Source organism: Chanos chanos, chromosome 11, assembly GCF_902362185.1.
Source record: "Chanos chanos chromosome 11, fChaCha1.1, whole genome shotgun sequence".
Lineage (NCBI taxonomy): Eukaryota > Metazoa > Chordata > Actinopteri > Gonorynchiformes > Chanidae > Chanos > Chanos chanos.
The window spans coordinates 19,143,538-19,160,647 of NC_044505.1; the positions used below are offsets into that span (position 1 = coordinate 19,143,538).

General features: G+C 47.4%; 1 protein-coding gene across 1 annotated transcript in view; it reads left to right on the top strand.

Annotated features, from left to right (window-relative positions):
• Nucleotides 1–15,819, top strand: part of kdm2aa (lysine (K)-specific demethylase 2Aa) — a 20,129-nt gene extending 4,310 nt beyond the window's left edge. Inside the window, exons 7-22 of the mRNA XM_030788102.1 lie at nucleotides 117–210; nucleotides 575–728; nucleotides 2,131–2,246; nucleotides 2,944–3,070; nucleotides 3,653–3,885; nucleotides 4,643–4,720; nucleotides 5,304–5,555; nucleotides 6,615–6,749; nucleotides 7,009–7,095; nucleotides 7,517–7,699; nucleotides 8,320–8,346; nucleotides 8,497–9,716; nucleotides 10,965–11,128; nucleotides 11,462–11,608; nucleotides 12,077–12,292; nucleotides 15,253–15,819. Of these exons, the coding sequence (XP_030643962.1) occupies nucleotides 117–210; nucleotides 575–728; nucleotides 2,131–2,246; nucleotides 2,944–3,070; nucleotides 3,653–3,885; nucleotides 4,643–4,720; nucleotides 5,304–5,555; nucleotides 6,615–6,749; nucleotides 7,009–7,095; nucleotides 7,517–7,699; nucleotides 8,320–8,346; nucleotides 8,497–9,716; nucleotides 10,965–11,128; nucleotides 11,462–11,608; nucleotides 12,077–12,292; nucleotides 15,253–15,434 (3,415 nt within the window). The 3' untranslated portion in view covers nucleotides 15,435–15,819. The remainder of the gene's footprint in view (nucleotides 1–116; nucleotides 211–574; nucleotides 729–2,130; nucleotides 2,247–2,943; nucleotides 3,071–3,652; nucleotides 3,886–4,642; nucleotides 4,721–5,303; nucleotides 5,556–6,614; nucleotides 6,750–7,008; nucleotides 7,096–7,516; nucleotides 7,700–8,319; nucleotides 8,347–8,496; nucleotides 9,717–10,964; nucleotides 11,129–11,461; nucleotides 11,609–12,076; nucleotides 12,293–15,252) is intronic.
• The last annotated feature ends 1,291 nt before the right edge of the window (nucleotides 15,820–17,110 follow it).

Here is a 17,110-nt window from a genome sequence, read left to right on the forward strand (position 1 = left end):
CCACCCATCCCCTTTCCTTTCTTTTTTGTGCTCTCTCACACTTTCTCTCCCCCTGTCTGACGACGTCTGTGTCTCTCTGTGTGTGTGTGTGTGTGTGTGTGTGTGTGTGTGTACAGGTACTGTTTGATGAGTGTACAGGGCTGTTACACAGATTTCCACATAGACTTTGGAGGCACTTCGGTCTGGTATCACATACTGCGTGGAGGGAAGGTGAGCATGGTCTAATCAATCCGTAACACCAGAACTACAATTCCCAGACTTCCTCACACAGCTACACCATCACAGCGGTCTAAACTATTTCAGATCAGAGGGCATGCTTACTCCCTCTGTCGCTTCTCTCAGTCAATATAAGACCATATCTTCCTAATATCTGTTGTTGAACAGTTGATTGTTTCGACAGCTTCCATCCTTTACCTTCATGTTGCCTTTGAGTGTATAGAATGATTGCTTCTAGTCACAGTGTTTTTCAGATCAGTAATTAGCTTTTAGTTAACAGACCAGTCCTGCCCAGTCTTTGTCGAGAGTTTGGTAAGCGACCGCACTTCGAGTCAATGGCTCTCGTTCTCCCTGGCAGGTCTTCTGGTTGATCCCGCCCACGCCTCAGAACCTGGAGCTCTATGAGAACTGGGTGTTGTCGGGGAAACAGGGCGACATCTTCCTCGGAGACAAGGCCATGGACTGTCAGAGAATCGAACTCAAGCAGGGGTACACGTTCATCATCCCCTCAGGTGAGAACGTTTACACACACACACACACACACACATACACCCATACACACACAGATATACACGCACACACGCACACACACACGCACACACACACACGCACACACACACACACACACACACACACACATATACACCCATACACACATATGCACACACATACATATGCACAGACATACACATATACATGCACACAGACGCATACAGACACACTCTCACACACACACACACACACCCATACACACACAGATATACACACACGCACACACACACATATACATGCACACAGACACACTCACACACATGCACAGGAGTTTTGAGCTTTTATACCGATGTGATAATTGCACTCACATATGGCCAGACAGATTGCAGGATGACAGCTCAAGTGCACAGCACACGTGCGACACTCCCTGAGGCAGAGAGGAGAAAAAGAAAAAAAAAAAAGAAAAACCCATCTCCACTTCATCACACCCACTGTCACAGGGCTCACAGAATCTCTACATCCCTGCTAGCCCTCCAGGCAGGCTTTCTTCAGATTTTGGCGGCCCGAAACGAATTTTGATTAGCCCAAATAAAAAAAAGGCTGTGTTTTTATGTAGATATATTTGAGATAGAAATAAAAACACATTTATTTAACAAGCACAAACTGCAGCAGTCATCGTACGTAAATCAATCAACAATCATCACAATGAATATTCCATAAATAATTAGATCTGTCAATGCACTGACACTTCAATATGATCACAAAACACACTTGAGTAATGGTAATAATATGTATGGCATCAGTCTGTGTCAGATTCTCAAAACTCAAGTGTGCGACTGGCGTCGTTCGATTGGGTTGTCGTGATCTTTGTGATTTTAAAAAAAGAACACAGCCTTTTTCTTCCCGGCAGACCAGGCGCGGTGTAGCGCTTCGCTGTCTCGTGCTGGTGTAGTTACGTCATTACCGGTCAGCGCGGTGTAGTCAACATACAGCCACGTCGAAGGGCAGATTAGTACCGGTGTGTTTTCTATACCACTCATACCGTCCAGCCCTAAAAGGAGGACATTTCACTCAGAGGATCATTTTTTGACAGTCTGACACAGGGCTCGCAAAATCACTAGCTCGACATCCCAGGACAATCAAAATGTACCGACATCCTGCCCGACGGGGAAACTTGATTGTCCCCGGACGTCGGGCTAGGGATTTTGGGAGCCATGTGTGAGACTGTGGTGCTGGGGCGGTGGAAGTGCAGGATGGGAAATACAGACGCTAACTGATAGATGTTTGTAGTCTCTTAAATGATCACAGCCAAGTGTTCACACAGCATGCTCTAACAATGGTTTATTTTTATCGGGTTTCGTAGATGTTTTAACGTCTTTGTGTGTGTGTGTGTGTGTGTGTGTGTGTGTGTGTGTGTCTCAGGCTGGATCCATGCGGTATACACTCCAGTCGACACTCTGGTGTTTGGTGGGAATTTCCTTCACAGTTTTAACATCCCTATGCAGTTAAACATTTACAGCATTGAGGACCGCACACGGGTAAGACAGCTCCCTTTACCATAGTCCTTAATCAGTCATATACCACATCACTCATGTGGATGTGGTCTGTGACTCATTTGAACATAAACATACGTCCTCATTTAATGAATACCTACATCACAGTAGCACCAGTTACAACCCTATCTCCCTCCCTCTCTCCCTCCCTCTCTCCCTCCCTCTCTCTCTCTCTCTCTCTCTCTCTCTCTCTCTCTCTCTCTCTCTCTCTCTCTCTCTCTCACTCTCTCTCTGTCTCTCTCTCTCCCTCTCTCTCTCTCTCTCTCACTCTCTCTCTGTCTCTCTCTCTCCCTCTCTCCCTCTCTCTCTCTCTCTCTCTCTCTCTCTCTCTCTCCCTCTCTCCCTCCCTCTCTCTCTCTCTCTCTCTCTCTCTCTCTCCCCCTCTCTCCCTCTCTCTCTCTCTCTCTCCCTCTCTCTCTCTCCCTCTCTCTCTCTCTCTCTCTCCCTCTCTCCCTCTCTCTCTCTCTCTCGCTCCCTCCCTCTCTCCCTCTCTCCCTCTCTCTCTCTCTCTGTCTCCCTCTCTCCCTCCCTCTCTCTCTCTCTCTCTCTCTCTCTCTCCCTCCCTCTCTCCCTCCCTCTCTCTCTCTCTCTCTCTCTCTCTCTCCCTCCCTCTCTCTCTCTCTCTCTCTCCCCCCCTCTCTCTCTCTCCCTCTCTCTCTCTCTCTCTCTCTCTCTCTGTTAGGTCCCAGCGAAGTTCCGCTATCCCTTTTACTACGAGATGTGTTGGTATGTTTTGGAGCGGTACCTGTACAGCCTGACCAACACTTCATACCTGACACCGGAATTTCAGAAGTACTCTCTGGGCATTGGTCAGTACACATACACTATACTGTACTATTCATCTATCTGTCTGTCTATCTGTCTGTCTATCTGTCTGTCTGTCTGTCTGTCTATATACCTATTGGTTTTTTTGCATTTTGTTTGCCCACTCCTCTGCTGTTTGTGTATTTGTTAGTTATTTTAAGCTGTCAGATCACATCTTTCTACCCGTACAGTTTCAGTCCATCACAGCTTAACTCAACGTTCTATTTAAAAGTTGTGGTGTGTGATTTATTACTCATAGTAGTGCGGAAATGACTCAAAAGTGAATGAATGAAGAATGTTTTGGGTTTTGGGGGTTTTGTTTGTCGTAATCATATTAGCCTCAGTGCATGTGGTTGGTTTGCATGTTCAGTAAAGATGTGAGTTTTGTGAAGTTGAGATGGTTGCTGTTGATGAGAGCTTTTAGTTCAGGTCTCAGCATTGTGAAAACACCCTGTACAAATTCTCCCTCTCTCTCTCTCTCTCTCTCTCTCTCTCTCTCTCTGTCTCTCTCTCTCTCTCTGTCTCTCTCTCTCTGTCTCTCTCTCTCTCTCTCTCTCTCTCTCTCTCTGTCTCTGTTTCTCCATCAGGCCTGAAGAGAGACACCTCCAGCGAGGTGCTGAACGGCCACACCAAGGAGGAGGAGAAGGAGGAAGACGACCCGCCCTCCCCCCCGCCCTGTCCGGGGGGTAAAGTTCACCTGACTCCGTTTGAACTGGAGGGGCTGTGGAGCCTGCTGGGTAAACTGGAGTCTCTGCCCACCCATAAGAAGTGTGTTCCCACCGGCATCCACAATGCTGCTGCACTACTGCATGACATCCGGGTGAGCCCTGTGTGTGCGCGCGTCTGTGTGCGCGCGTCTGTGTGCGCGCGTCTGTGTGCGCGCGTCTGTGTGCGCGCGTCTGTGTGCGCGCGTCTGTGTTTGTGCGTCTGTGTTTGTGTGTGTGCGCACGTGTCTGTGTTTGTGTGTCTGTGTTTGTGTGTCTGTGTTTGTGTGTGTGCGCACGTGTCTGTGTTTGTGTGTCTGTGTTTGTGTGTGTGCGCACGTGTCTGTGTTTGTGTGTCTGTGTTTGTGTGTCTGTGTTTGTGTGTGTGCGCACGTGTCTGTGTTTGTGTGTCTGTGTTTGTGTGTCTGTGTTTGTGTGTCTGTGTTTGTGTGTGTGCGTGCGTGTGTCTGTGTTTGTGTGTGTGCGTGCGTGTGTGTGTCTGTGTGTGCGCGCGTGTGTGTGTGGGGGGGTGTCACTATGGTGAGTTCAAGAGCAGTGTACAACTGTCTGTCTTTGTGCTCGTACTCACTGGTGTTTTGTGTTCATTACTGTTGTGTGTGTAATAGAGAGAGTGTGAACTGTTTCACAGAATCAGTACCAGTGACATGTTTCTGTGTTATATTATGCACATGGTTTAGACCAGATTGGTATTGGAAGTGATCATCCAAAACAACCTTTAACATGCTTGTCTCATCACACATGTGTCTGTATCTCATAGTGTAGTTTGGGTTGCTCTGACCCACACACATTTCTGACCTGTGTTCCTCAGCTCTGCGGTTTGGTTAAATGTGTTTGTCTTTTTCTCTTTGTCAGGCATTACTAAAGGAACATGCCAACGACAGCCCCAAACTGTCCTACACTGGAAAACCCATCGTCAAATGGCCAAAGAGAGTGAGTAGGACCCTGCTCTGTTTATCTTAATGCAAATAACAACAGCGTAAAACACCACTTTACCGATATGAGAGATCAAAGTACCCTCAGACTCCATGAGGATGTGTTCTGTGTCTCAGTCTAATCGTTTTCCCTCCATTCTTCAACACATCCTTGTCTTTTTCTTCAACCTCTCTCTCTCTCTCTTTCTCTCTCTCCCTCTCTCTCTCTCCCTCTCCCTCCCTCTCTCTCTCTCTCTCTCTCTCTCTCTCTCTCTCCCTCTCTCTCTCTTTCTCCCCCTCCCTCTCTCTCTCTCTATCCCTCGCCCTCTCTCCCTCTTCCCCTCCCTCCCTCTCTCTCTCTCTCTCTCTCTCTCTCTCTCTCTCTCTCTCTCTCTCCCTCCCTCTCCCTCTCTCTCTCTCTTTCTCCCCCTCCCTCTCTCTCTCTCTCTCCCTCTCTCTCTCTCCCTCGCTCTGTCTCCCTTGCTCTCTCGCTCTCTCCCCTCCTCTCTGCCTCTGCACTCCTCTGATCCCCCCCCCCCCCCCCCCCCATCCATCCATCCCCCTGTTCTGCCTCCTCTTCCATCTCTCTCTCTCTCTCTCAGCCCTCCTGGTATCAGCCTCCTCCGCCCCCTCCCCCCGTGGGTCGTCCTAAGTTGTGCTCGACGGTCGTGAGCGCGCGGCCGACCAAGCCGGCGTCCTCCATGTCGGTGCTGCGGAGACGGCGCGTTCGCTGTAAGCGCTGTGAAGCCTGTCTCAGGACCGAGTGCGGAGACTGCAACTTCTGCAGGGACATGAAGAAGTTCGGCGGGCCCGGCAAACTCAAACAGACCTGTGTGCTTAGACAGTGCCTTGCTGTGAGTCCAACTCAGGGAGAGTCTGTGTGTGTGTCTGTGTGTGTGTGTGTGTGTGTGCGCGTGTCTAAATGGATATATAAGTTGTGTGTGTTTCATTTGAACTCTGTGTTGTTGCGTCTGAATTTTCTGTTTCAGCAGTGTGTGTGTGTTTATTTGTTTGTTTTAGATATTAAAGCTCTTTGTCTCTGTGCTGTGATCTTGAGTGCCGTCGTCTGCGCTGTGTGTGTGTGTTTGCATGTGAATGAGGTGAGAGGTGAGGTGTGTACTTTTGCATGCGAGTATGTGAGTTAAACAGTGATGAGGGGTGTGTGTGTGTCTGAGATATTAAAGATCTTTGTCTCTGTTCTGTAGCCTGGGCTGCCATTGTCTGCAGTGTGTGTGCGTGTGAGTGTCTGTGAGCGAGGTGAGAATTGAAGTGTATGTGGTGTGTGTGTGTGTTTGCGTGTCTGTGAGTGAGGTGAGAGATGAAGCGTGTCTGCAGTGTGTGTGTGTGTGTGTGTGTGTTTGAGATATTAAATGTCTTTGTCTCTCTGCTGTAGCATGGTCTGCCGTGGTCTGTGGTCTGTGTGTTAACGTGTTTGTGAATGAGGTTAGGGGTGTATGTATGTGTGTGTGAGTGAGGTGAGTGAGGTGATGGGGGTGTGTGTGTGTGTGTGAGGTATTAAAGCTCTCTGTCTGTGTGCTGTAGCCTGGGCTGCCGTTGTCTGCGGTGTGTGAAGTGTGTGTGTGTATGTATGTGTGAGTGAGTGAATGAGGTGTGTGTGTGTGTGTGTGTGTGTGAGGTATTAAAGCTCTCTGTCTGTGTGCTGTAGCCTGGGCTGCTGTTGTCTGCGGTGTGTGAGGTGTGTGTGTGTGTGTGTGTGTGTGTGTGTGTGTGTGTGTGTGTGTGTGTGTGTGTGTGTGTGAGGTATTAAAGCTCTCTGTCTGTGTGCTGTAGCCTGGGCTGCCGTTGTCTGCGGTGTGTGAGGTGTGTGTGTGTGTGTGTGTGTGTGTGTGTGAGTGAGGGGTATGTGTGTGTGTGTGTGTGAGGTATTAAAGCTCTCTGTCTGTGTGCTGTAGCCTGGGCTGCCGTTGTCTGCGGTGTGTGAGGTGTGTGGAGAGGGGAATCAGGAGGCTGGAGAAGACCCTGTCTTCTCACTCACACTCATGGAGTGTTCCAACTGTGCTCAGATCGCTCACCCCGGCTGTCTGAAGGTACACACACACACACATACCTGGACTTAATACTCAGTTTTCTTCTTGACAAGACCACACGTCATTTAGAGCAGATTGACAGGCATTTTAAAATACTACTGACAGTTTACAGTTCACACCCTACACTATATACAGTGTGTGAACAGGCGTGTAGCTTCTTTGCCAATTTTCTTTTTTTTGTTTGGATATGCTCCTCTAACATGTCCTCTCTCCTTCCTCCTCTCTCTCTCTCTATCTCTCTCTCTCTCTCCCCATGCAGGTGCCAGGGGAGGGAGTGGTGAATAAGGACTTGCCGAGCTGTTGGGAGTGTCCAAAGTGTGTTCAGGGCAAAGACACAGACTCAGAGGTGACATCCATCTGTCTGTTTCTCTCTCTCTTACACACACACACACACACGCTCTAAGTCTTTCTCACACTCTTATCTTACCGCTGTATTTTCTCTCATACACACAACCACTCAGACAATGACACACAGTGATTTGGGCATAACGACTGTTTTAGCTTACTGCTAGCCTCTTTCTCTCTCTCTCTCTCTCACACACACACACACACACACACACACACACACACACACGGCCCTAACTCCCCCAGACTGTGTGCTTCATAACAGCCATGCCTGTTTCCCTGTGTGTCAGTCATGGGGCAGTGGTGATGACACACAACCACACACACACACATGCGCTCACACACACACACACACACACACGGCCCTAACTACCCCAGACTGTGTGCTTCATAACAGCCATGCCTGTTTCCCTGTGTGTCAGTCATGGGGCAGTGGTGATGACATGGCCGTGTGCGGAGGCCCCCTCCCCCCTGGCTGGGAAGGGGCGGGGGGTATGAGGGGCGAGGGCGGGGCGTGGCACGGGGTCGGGCGGCCGCCTTCCTCTCTTTCCCAGGGGTCGCTACGGAAACGGGCGGCGGCCCCAGAGCAGCGGCTCAGGAAGAGGGTGAGAGGCTCCGCCTTCCTCACGCCACCCGCCGCCACCGCAGGCATGATTGCCCCACCCACCCCGATCAGCAGCGCACTCTCTCTCTCTCTCTCTCTCTCTCTCTCTCTCTCTCTCTCTCTCTCTCTCTCTCTCTCTCTCTCTCTCTCGCTTTTCACGCATCTCTTTACATCTCATACTCCCTCCTCTCTCAGCCTCTTTTCTGTCTTTTTATTTATTTAATTTTTTTTTTTTTTAAATTGCTCTCGCACTTTGTACCTCTGTCTCTCTTTCTGTCCCTCCCTGTTTTTCTCCGTCTCTCTCTCTCTCTCTCTCTCTCTCTCTCTCTCTCCTCTCCCTCTCTCTCTCTCTCTCTCTCTCTCTCTCTCTCTCTCTCTCTCTCAGTACTTTTTCTCTGGATCTTGTCACGCCTCGTTGCTTGCCCTGTGCGTTTGCGTCTTGGTGTTGTGCCCCCCCCCATCGCTGCTCAGACTGACTGCGGGTCTCAGTGTCAGTGTCTGGTCTTGAGCATGAGGAAGATCCTGCTCATCCCTCATGAGAGGAAGAGTGTTGGGAGACTGTGTAAAAGTGTGTGTTAAAGTGTGTTTTGAACTGAAATTTTAACTTTGATTTCATTGCAGATGAAACTGGAGGGAGGGAAGATCCATGTAAGTACATTGAGATTTTTAAATAATGTGTTGCCTGTCTCGGCTAACGAAATGAAATGCACAGCGTGTTTCTTGTCACTTGACAGTTTTTGGTCTTTTCAGATATTTATTTAAAATTGAGATTGCAATTATGCTGCATTTCCGTTTTAGAAACGCAAGTCTTCCTCTCTGGATCCCCGAGTGGCGAAAATCTATCGGCGCCACGGGATGGAGCGAGAAGAGGAAGACTCTTGCAGCGACGAAGATGAGGACGGAGACGGCAGTCAGCAGGGCAGGAGGAAGATGTCCCTCCACGTCAGGGGCGGGGCGTCCTCGTCTCGCCGTGGTTACGGGTCTGGAAGGCGGGGCGTGTGGCGAGGGTCCTCCCACCGCGGGGGCAGAGGAGGAAGCGGCCTGACGACGAACCCCGCCCTGAAGATGAGGCGAGGCCTCGGGGCGAGAGGGGAACGCGGCGGGCGCGTCCGGTTAAGGGGCGGGTCCAGAATGCAGCGCCGCAGATACGAGGATGACGACGATGATGACGATGACGACGAGGATGACGAGGACGATTATGAAGACGAGGACGAGGAAGAGGACGAGGACGAGAGCGACGAAGAGCGACGCACGGGCAGGATGGAGAAGGAACACCGGCATCGCCGACGGAGGAGGCGAACCGACGAGGATGAGGATGACGAGGACGAGGACGACGAGGATGATGAAGATGACGACAGCGAAGAGCGAGACCTTGACGCTGAAGACGAAGACATGGAGGACTTGGACGACGGGGGCGAGGATGAGGAGGATGATGAGGAAGGGGAAAACCAGACAGACTCTGAACCGGACCCTCCTGTCTTGCTAGTGTCAGACTTAAACGATGACCTTCTCAACGGCTCCTATCTCACAGTGACACTACAGCGCCCCCCCAAGGCCAAACGGGACCCCGGCTCCATTGTACCCAAACTAGAGGCAGCTATGAGCCCGAGAACTCCTGGTGCCCCTGGCTACGTCCAGCGGAAAACCCTCCACAAAACCCGGCATAAAAACGGCGGCATGGTCGCCGCCGGCAACGGCCTGTCCCAGACCAAAGGTCCCGGGGGCGCGGGGCGTCACCACCGCCACAGAAACTCGGGGGGGATGATGTCATCGAAGCTGGACGGGGAGAGGGACACCGCGTCGCCCTCGTCCTCCAGCTCCTCCCGGTCGTCCGTCTCCCCCACGCCTCCTCCCCCCATCACCTCCTCCTCTCCTCCGTCACTCCTCTCTCATCCCTCCTTTAAGGATGTGGGTAACGAGCCAGGCTGTGAGAAGGAGGTGTGGATGTCCGTGTTTCGGTACCTGAACCGGACGGATCTGGCCGTGTGCATGCGGGTCTGCAAGGCCTGGTATAAATGGTGAGTTCTGTGTGTCTGTGGGGCCACGTCACTGTCGTGTTGACTCTCTGGACTTCAGTCAACACGTAGCCAAAATTTAGGAGCACCTAATAATAATAAGGAATATTAAGTTTTCTGTTTGCATATATATATATGAAATGGAAACACTAAACATAAAGGCAAGTTAAATGAACGCAGTCTGGTTTTAATAACAGAATAAACAATGTAGTATAATCTGCACTTCAACGTAACAATATTTAAAAATTTAACATGGGGTCAAATTTGTCTGGCAGCAATGCACAAGTTTTCCGTGGTGATGTTTTATTATATGGATAAGATGTAATTGAAACACTCTTTTTAAAAGTGTGTTACAGCTATAGGAACACTCTTATGGGTTAGTTTGAAATGCTTTCAGTGTTCAGTGACGGTGATTTTGCCCCGTCTGTGGTCCTGATTGATAGTATTATCACTAGAGTTGACTGAGGTGAAAACATGGTGTGTTCTGAATTATTGCCCAGACCTGAATCACAGTCTGACTGAAAAAGTTTAGTCATGTTATGAAGCTGCAGAGTCACACAGTTATGAATAAAAGTGTATCCTTCTCATCAAAAACAATAAATAAATTTAAAAAAAAAAAGACAATAAACAGAGATAGGCCTGTAGCAATTATTTCATTATTGTCTAACCGTGAATTTTTCATGTGATCGCGGTTTCTTTGTTGAACTGCGGTTAAAACATAAAAGAGGCGTGGTTTACTTCATAGGCTGTGTACTTGTGTTATTACATTTTCTTGGTCACATAACAGTGAAATAACCAAAGATGTATCTTGGGATTCAGGGAATAGGAATTAATAAGTAAAAAAGTTAAGTTAATTTGACCGAAAGAGACAATTGTATTTTTAATTGCAATTATTTCTGAGACAATGAATTGTACAGCAATGTTTGGAATTGTTACAGCTCTAAATATAGAATCGGGTTATCATGCTGTACAGTTTTTAATTTTTCAAAATTCTCTTGTTTTGGACTGTACTTGCTGGTCAACGTTGGTAGTGACTGTTGTTTGTCTGTGTATGGTTTCTCAGCAAAGATTTCAGAAATTTCAGTGTGCTAGAGAGAAATCACTGTCCCTGCTATAGCACAGACACTGATAGGCTGGCTCTCTGCTGTAGCTCAGACACTTGATTGGCTGGCTCTCTGCTGTAGCTCAGACACTTGATTGGCTGGCTCTCTGCTGTAGCTCAGACACTGATTGGCTGTCTCCCTGTGTCAGGTCTTGTGATAAGCGGTTATGGACTCATATGGACGTCAGTCGCTGTCGCTCTCTCAGTGCCCAGGCCATGTCAGCCATCATCAAACGCCAGCCTGTTGCTCTTGACCTCTCCTGGACGCCTGTCTCCAAAAAACAGCTCAGCTGGATCATTCACCACGTGCCAGGTAAAAACCGTACCTAGTTGACCAGCAGCTACTGACTTTCTCTGACCAGTAACCCACCAGTTAGAGCCTGTCTCAGTCCACTTTCCTGCCAGTTAGAGCAGATGGTAATTGTCTGTTGGGTCAGTTATCGAGGAGTTGCCAATTTGTAAGACTAGTTAATGTACCATGTACGAGTATGACACTTTAATACCAGTCTGCTCATACAGGCTAATTGCCAGTCTCCGCCTGACTTGTTATGAAAGTGACTTTGTTTTTGTTTTGAAGAATCTGATAAACAAAACACAAGACTAAAAATTACATTATGTCGAATATCTCTCTCTCTGTGTCTCTCAGGGTTGAAGGATCTGATACTGACAGGTTGTTCGTGGTCGTGTGTGTCTGCGCTCAGCACCTCCACCTGTCCATGTCTGCGCACGCTCGACCTGTGCTGGGCCGAGGGAGTAGGAGACAGACAAATCAGAGACCTGGTCACACCGCCAGGTCAGACACACACACAGACACAGACACGCCCATACGCACACAAGCAGGCAGACACAGACATGCCCACACGCACAAAAGCGTTTTGTGTTTTGTTAGCCTCACAGATATGTTGGCCAAAACTGTGGCCTTAGTCAATTCCCAGCTGACAAAACAGTCTGTACTTAAGGTTTGCTGTTCTTCTTCTCTGTGATCGAGCAAGAGAACTATAGAGGCTGGCAACACACACTGATAATGGCCGTACATCTGTTGCATTTGCAGCTCAGGTTCATGAAAGAAAATTGAAATTAATTTTTTCATAACTCCTAAAAAAAAAAATTAGGATTTTCAGTCGCTGTTTTTAAAGAGGGAACTAAATAGTTTTTACCTCCTCTCTCCACCTTTTCTACCCTTAATCTATCCGTCTCTCTCTCTCTCTCTCTCTCTGTCTCTGTCTGTCTGTCTGTCTCTCTCTCGCTCTCTATGTAACAGGCAGTGATAACCGTAGCCGTCTGAGGGGGATGCTTTGTCTGCGTTTGGCTGGGTTGGACATCAGTGACTCTACTCTGAGGTTGCTGATCAGACACATGCCTTTGCTGAGGAGGCTGGACCTGTCCCACTGCCGCGGCCTCACGGACCAGTCCGTCAACCTCCTCACGGCCACCGGCTCCCCCACACGCAACACGCTCACCCACGTCAGCCTGGCAGGTACTCCACACCCACGCACCTCTACGCTCATGTGTGTGTGTCTTCCACAAAACCTAAACTAGGCCTGGCGCGAGAACGAGCTTTAACTGGGTTTTTATCGCGTTCTGGCAGTGTGTCGTACTGAAAACCGCTGTTTGAAATCCTCTTCCTTATCAGAGGTAACTGAAGAGGACATCGCTGTGATCTGTTTGTGTCTGCTGGAGCTTCATGTTGTTTTATAGTAATGTCATATGGACCCCTCTTTAGACACTAGTCCTTGTGTATTAATTCACTGGTATTTGTGAGTTTTCTATAACTGTTTCCAAAACTGCCTCTGTCTCTATCTCTGTCTCTCTGTCTTTATAAACCACCCTGACTTTCATGTTATTATTCAGTCCTGCACTAAGCACACGTGATTCAAATGATCCACTGTTTGGTAACAAGCTGATCAGGTGTACTTGTGTAAAAAAGGAGGAATTAGACACAGGGTAAAGGAAAAAAGCCAGTGAGATAACGTGGTACAGAACAAAAACATGCCACGCAGAAAGGACTTAACCCATTAAGGCCGGATGCAAGATTTGCGTGAACCCTTTAAGAACAGGTGTTACATTTGCGTGCCTCTCCCTTTGGAGCCGGATGTGATGGGAGCTCGTTTTCTTAGCCTCTGTGTGGACCGCAAAAACGTTTCTAAAGTTGCGCTTCAGACCGTGACAATGGCTGAAGACCTGAGGGAGGGGAGCAACAGTAGGCGCTTTCAGACCGAACAGTTCCAGGGTCTCCTTCGATAGGAACTATCCCCTAGGGAGCCTCCCCTAGAACTACATATGTTCTGGGGCTTTTTTTTCTGTTTGCATTCGCACCGCCAGTAGGAATGCTGAAGTGACGTAAGCCGGCCGACGACGGTATGGCAACGTCACGCTAAGAGCTGTTGTTTACACGGCTAGCCAGGGTAGCTGCACATTTTAAGTACAAATTTAATGACACTTAAGACCTTTTAAAATTCCTCTAAAAGGAAAAAAATAATACCATTACTGCGACATAAGAAATCGACAATCTAGACTACAGTATACACAATTATTGAGTTTTATTGAATTTGAATGCCAGAAATATTGAGTGCACATTAGATAACATAACTGCCTTCTAACTGTATGGCGATAGCCCTAGTCGAAAAAAAAAGTCCCACGGCATTTACCACCGCAGTAGCAGTGAACGACTCGACGGGCATAGTACTGTTCGGGTGCTAGTATGGCGCTTGTGCCTGACGCTTGATCGCAGTGTCGTGTTTTTGGTTTTTTTCCTTTTTATGCCGTCGCAGCCACAGATATGGATACATAACTGATGGCGCTTTGGCCGCTGCTGTATGCGTCTACGATTGTAATTCTGCGCCGATTCTCATGAAATTAGCTAGTTATTACCAAAATATTGTTGTGAGCAAGGTTATTTTCTCTCAATCCTTTTTCATATATATTTATTACAAGACTTTGCTGATCACTCGATTCTGACTGGTCAATTATGGCATTCTACGGTGTGTTATTTCTGAGTAGCAGACCGTTGCTATGGACCAACTGCAGAATCTAACGAACTTGTTTTTAGCGGAAGCAATAAAATCATCTTTTTAGTCAGTAATTTGTGTCAAATGATTGATTTCTTAAATTAGTAGCCGTGTAATAAGCGGGATAATACAGCTTCGCGTCGGGGTCCTGCATAAGCCTGTCGGGGTTTATCTCGCAATAATAACCGGCTCGCTGTATATGATCCCTTAGATAGTTATAGTCACATTTTTACATTAAAATATTTTAACCTAGCCTAATTACCCTTCAGCCAGGACCATTTAGTTAGGAGGTAGGAATTATATTTTTGTTTACATTTTCCTCGATTTTTGGAGAAAAGCTGAAATTCTAAATTATTTACACTTGATGTTGCCTATTCACAGAACGGAGCCGGCATGTCCCAGAGGAAGCTGTGGCTATTCAGAAGGTTAATGTTTTGGCATAGAGCTGATTAGATCCGTCCCCAGTAACTGAATTTAATTCCAGTAAATAACCAGTATCATTTCAATTTCTCACGTTTATAACAAACCAGCTTTCATGGAAATCGGTACAGAATTAAGCGAGTTACAGTCGATTTTTGTACAGAAGTCTGCATCCCTCAATACACATTGTATTTGTTTACTAGCGGATCTATATTCATATTTTACACGGATTTTTAAAAATGGCGGTTGCAATCATCGTATACCTACGTCTGGTCCAATGGCCGTACACCTACGTCACAAGGTTCCTATTGCGCTGCGAAGGTACCTACCCTGAAGTAGGAGCTAAGAAAGCACCTCAAAACGGCGTTCTAAGAACTATAATCGTTCTAAGTACCTGCGGTGTGAACACGCGAAAAAGGGGGTACTTTCTCCAACAGTTCTAGTGACTATGGAAAAGTTCCTCCGGTGCGAAAGCGCCTAATAGTTATTAGAACTGTTGGACCGCAAGCAGTTGGACTGCTAGCACCCGAAAAGTATTATGCCCATCGAGTCGTTCACTGCTACTGCAGTGGTAAGTGCAGGGGGACATTTTTCTCCATTGGACTGAGTCTATTGCCATACAGTTTCATTTCCGTTAATGAGAAGGCAGTTATGTTATCTAATGTGCACTCAATATTTCTGTCATTCAAGTTCAATAAATCTCAACAAAGCATTTTGCGCTGAAAGAACAAAGCATTTCGCCTTCCCCATGTGTATTTCAGTGAACCACGATGCATTTCATCGGTCACGGGCCTTGAAAACGATGACATCTAACATGCGCTCATGTCACGTCCGGCTCTAAAGGGAGAAACACCACAAACGTCGCGCCCTTAAAGGGATCACGCAAATGTTGCATCCGGCCTTAATGGGTTAAAGGTCATGAGGGAAAGATGTTCACAATGTGAATCACAGAACTAACCATGTCTCTCTCTCTCTCTCTCTCTCTCTCTCTCTCTCCTTCTCTCTGCAGGCTGTAATAAGCTGACAGATGCCTGTCTGTCCTACATGAAACGGGTGTCAGGTTTGACCCTGCTGGACTTGAGAGGTTGTAAAGGCGTAACGAGAGGCGCCTGCGAAAACTTTATCTCCGACCTCTCCTACTGCACCTTCTTCTGCCTCACTGAGGAGAAACTCATCCAGAGAATATCTTAACCAGCTCACACACACACGCGCTCTCTCTCTCTCTCTCTCTCTCTGTCTTACACACACACCCCTCTCCTGGTGAGCTCTCCCGAAGCTCTCCACCGAAAACGGGCCGCGACGGCTCGGATGGGAGGATGAGGTGGAGAAATAGAAGATGGGTAGCCGTAGAGGTGGATGCATCAGTGCGCAGCCCTGTGAAAAGGAGAGATGGTAATAGAGAGTGAGACTCTCTGGGAACGAATGAAAGAACATAGGGCGAAAGAGGAGGAGGACCCTGTAATCCACTAGGGGGCGACAGCTTGTTTTACTGAAATCTGTAGGGGTTTTGCCCTCTGTGGGTGTATCTGTGTGTGTGTGTGTGTGTGTATGTGTGCTAGTGTGAGGCCAGAGTGACCTGGAGCAGTGTCTGAAGAAGATTTAAAAAAAAAAAAAACAATCCTTGTGAATTTTAACAGAAACTCAAAAAAAGCATCAAAAACGTAATTCAGCCACAAGGAGGGAGCGAGCCCCCGTGGTTAGCGGTGAGGTGTCATCAAGGCATTGTCTTAGATACTGTTACGTCATTGGCTCAGGAGTCGTCATGGAGACACCATTGTCTACAGTTCTAAATTGGATGGTGGACCAGGACCAGCATTAGGACAGAAAACAGACTCTTACTAGAGGAACCTGGTGCTGCCTGATATCACAGCCTCTCTTTTAAAGGACAGAAAAACAGAGGATGACACAACAAGCACTTATCACAAGAGTGCCAACCGGGGATTTCCTTTCTTTCTTTTTTTTTTTTCTGTGCACAAACCACCAAACATGAACACGTTCAAGCCTCCGACGGCTTCGTCTCCACGTCTCCTGTGCTGTTTTTTGGGGGTTTTTTTGTTTTGTTTTTCTTCTCTGTCCCCCTTTTCTCTCACACACCTCTGCTCTCTGATGTCATCTTTGCGCACAGGTCTTAGGCGGTCGACACTTGCAGGGAGAACTCGCATCGCTTTGCTGTTTTTTTTTTTTTTTTTGTTTTGTTTTTTTTTTGTGGAGAACCTCGTTCTCCGTTTAAGCAAACGTCCTCGCCGGCCGTCTTTTTTGTCTGTCTGTTCATCTGATTCGTTTTCCTCTCGGACTGGTTTTTTTTTTTTTACCCCTTTTTCCTGGTTACTGTGCATCCTCCTCCTCCCATGTTATCCGTTTCATTAGTCCTGTCATCCCTTCCTCTCCAGGTTTTCATACTACGACAAAAAAAAGGTTGTTCATACTTTGTGTGAAAATCGTTTGTTTTTTGTGCTCTACGAAAAAACTGACTTTAAAAGAGATGCAGCCTGTAGCAACACAATGGCAGTTATTTTTCTCGAGACTTTTCCAGAATATTTACTTTTCTGTTTGTTTGTTTGTTTCGTTTTGGTTTTTTTTTGTTTTTTTTTTCCAAGAAAAGACAAAAATAATAATAAAAAAATGTCTAAAAGAAAACTCCTGTGAGAGATGTGTGGTGGGCTGGCATGTGACATGTTTGAAAATACTTTGGTTTTACTGCTTTTAGACATCATGTACCAAGACCAGGACCAGCTTTTAAACGAATTTGTTGTTTTGCTTTGTAACGAACGTGGTAATGTCTCAGAATGCAGGTCGCTTTCAACACTAAACTGATCAGCTTCAGTTATTCAGAAAGATCTGAAAGAAGAGACATTTGAAATAATTTT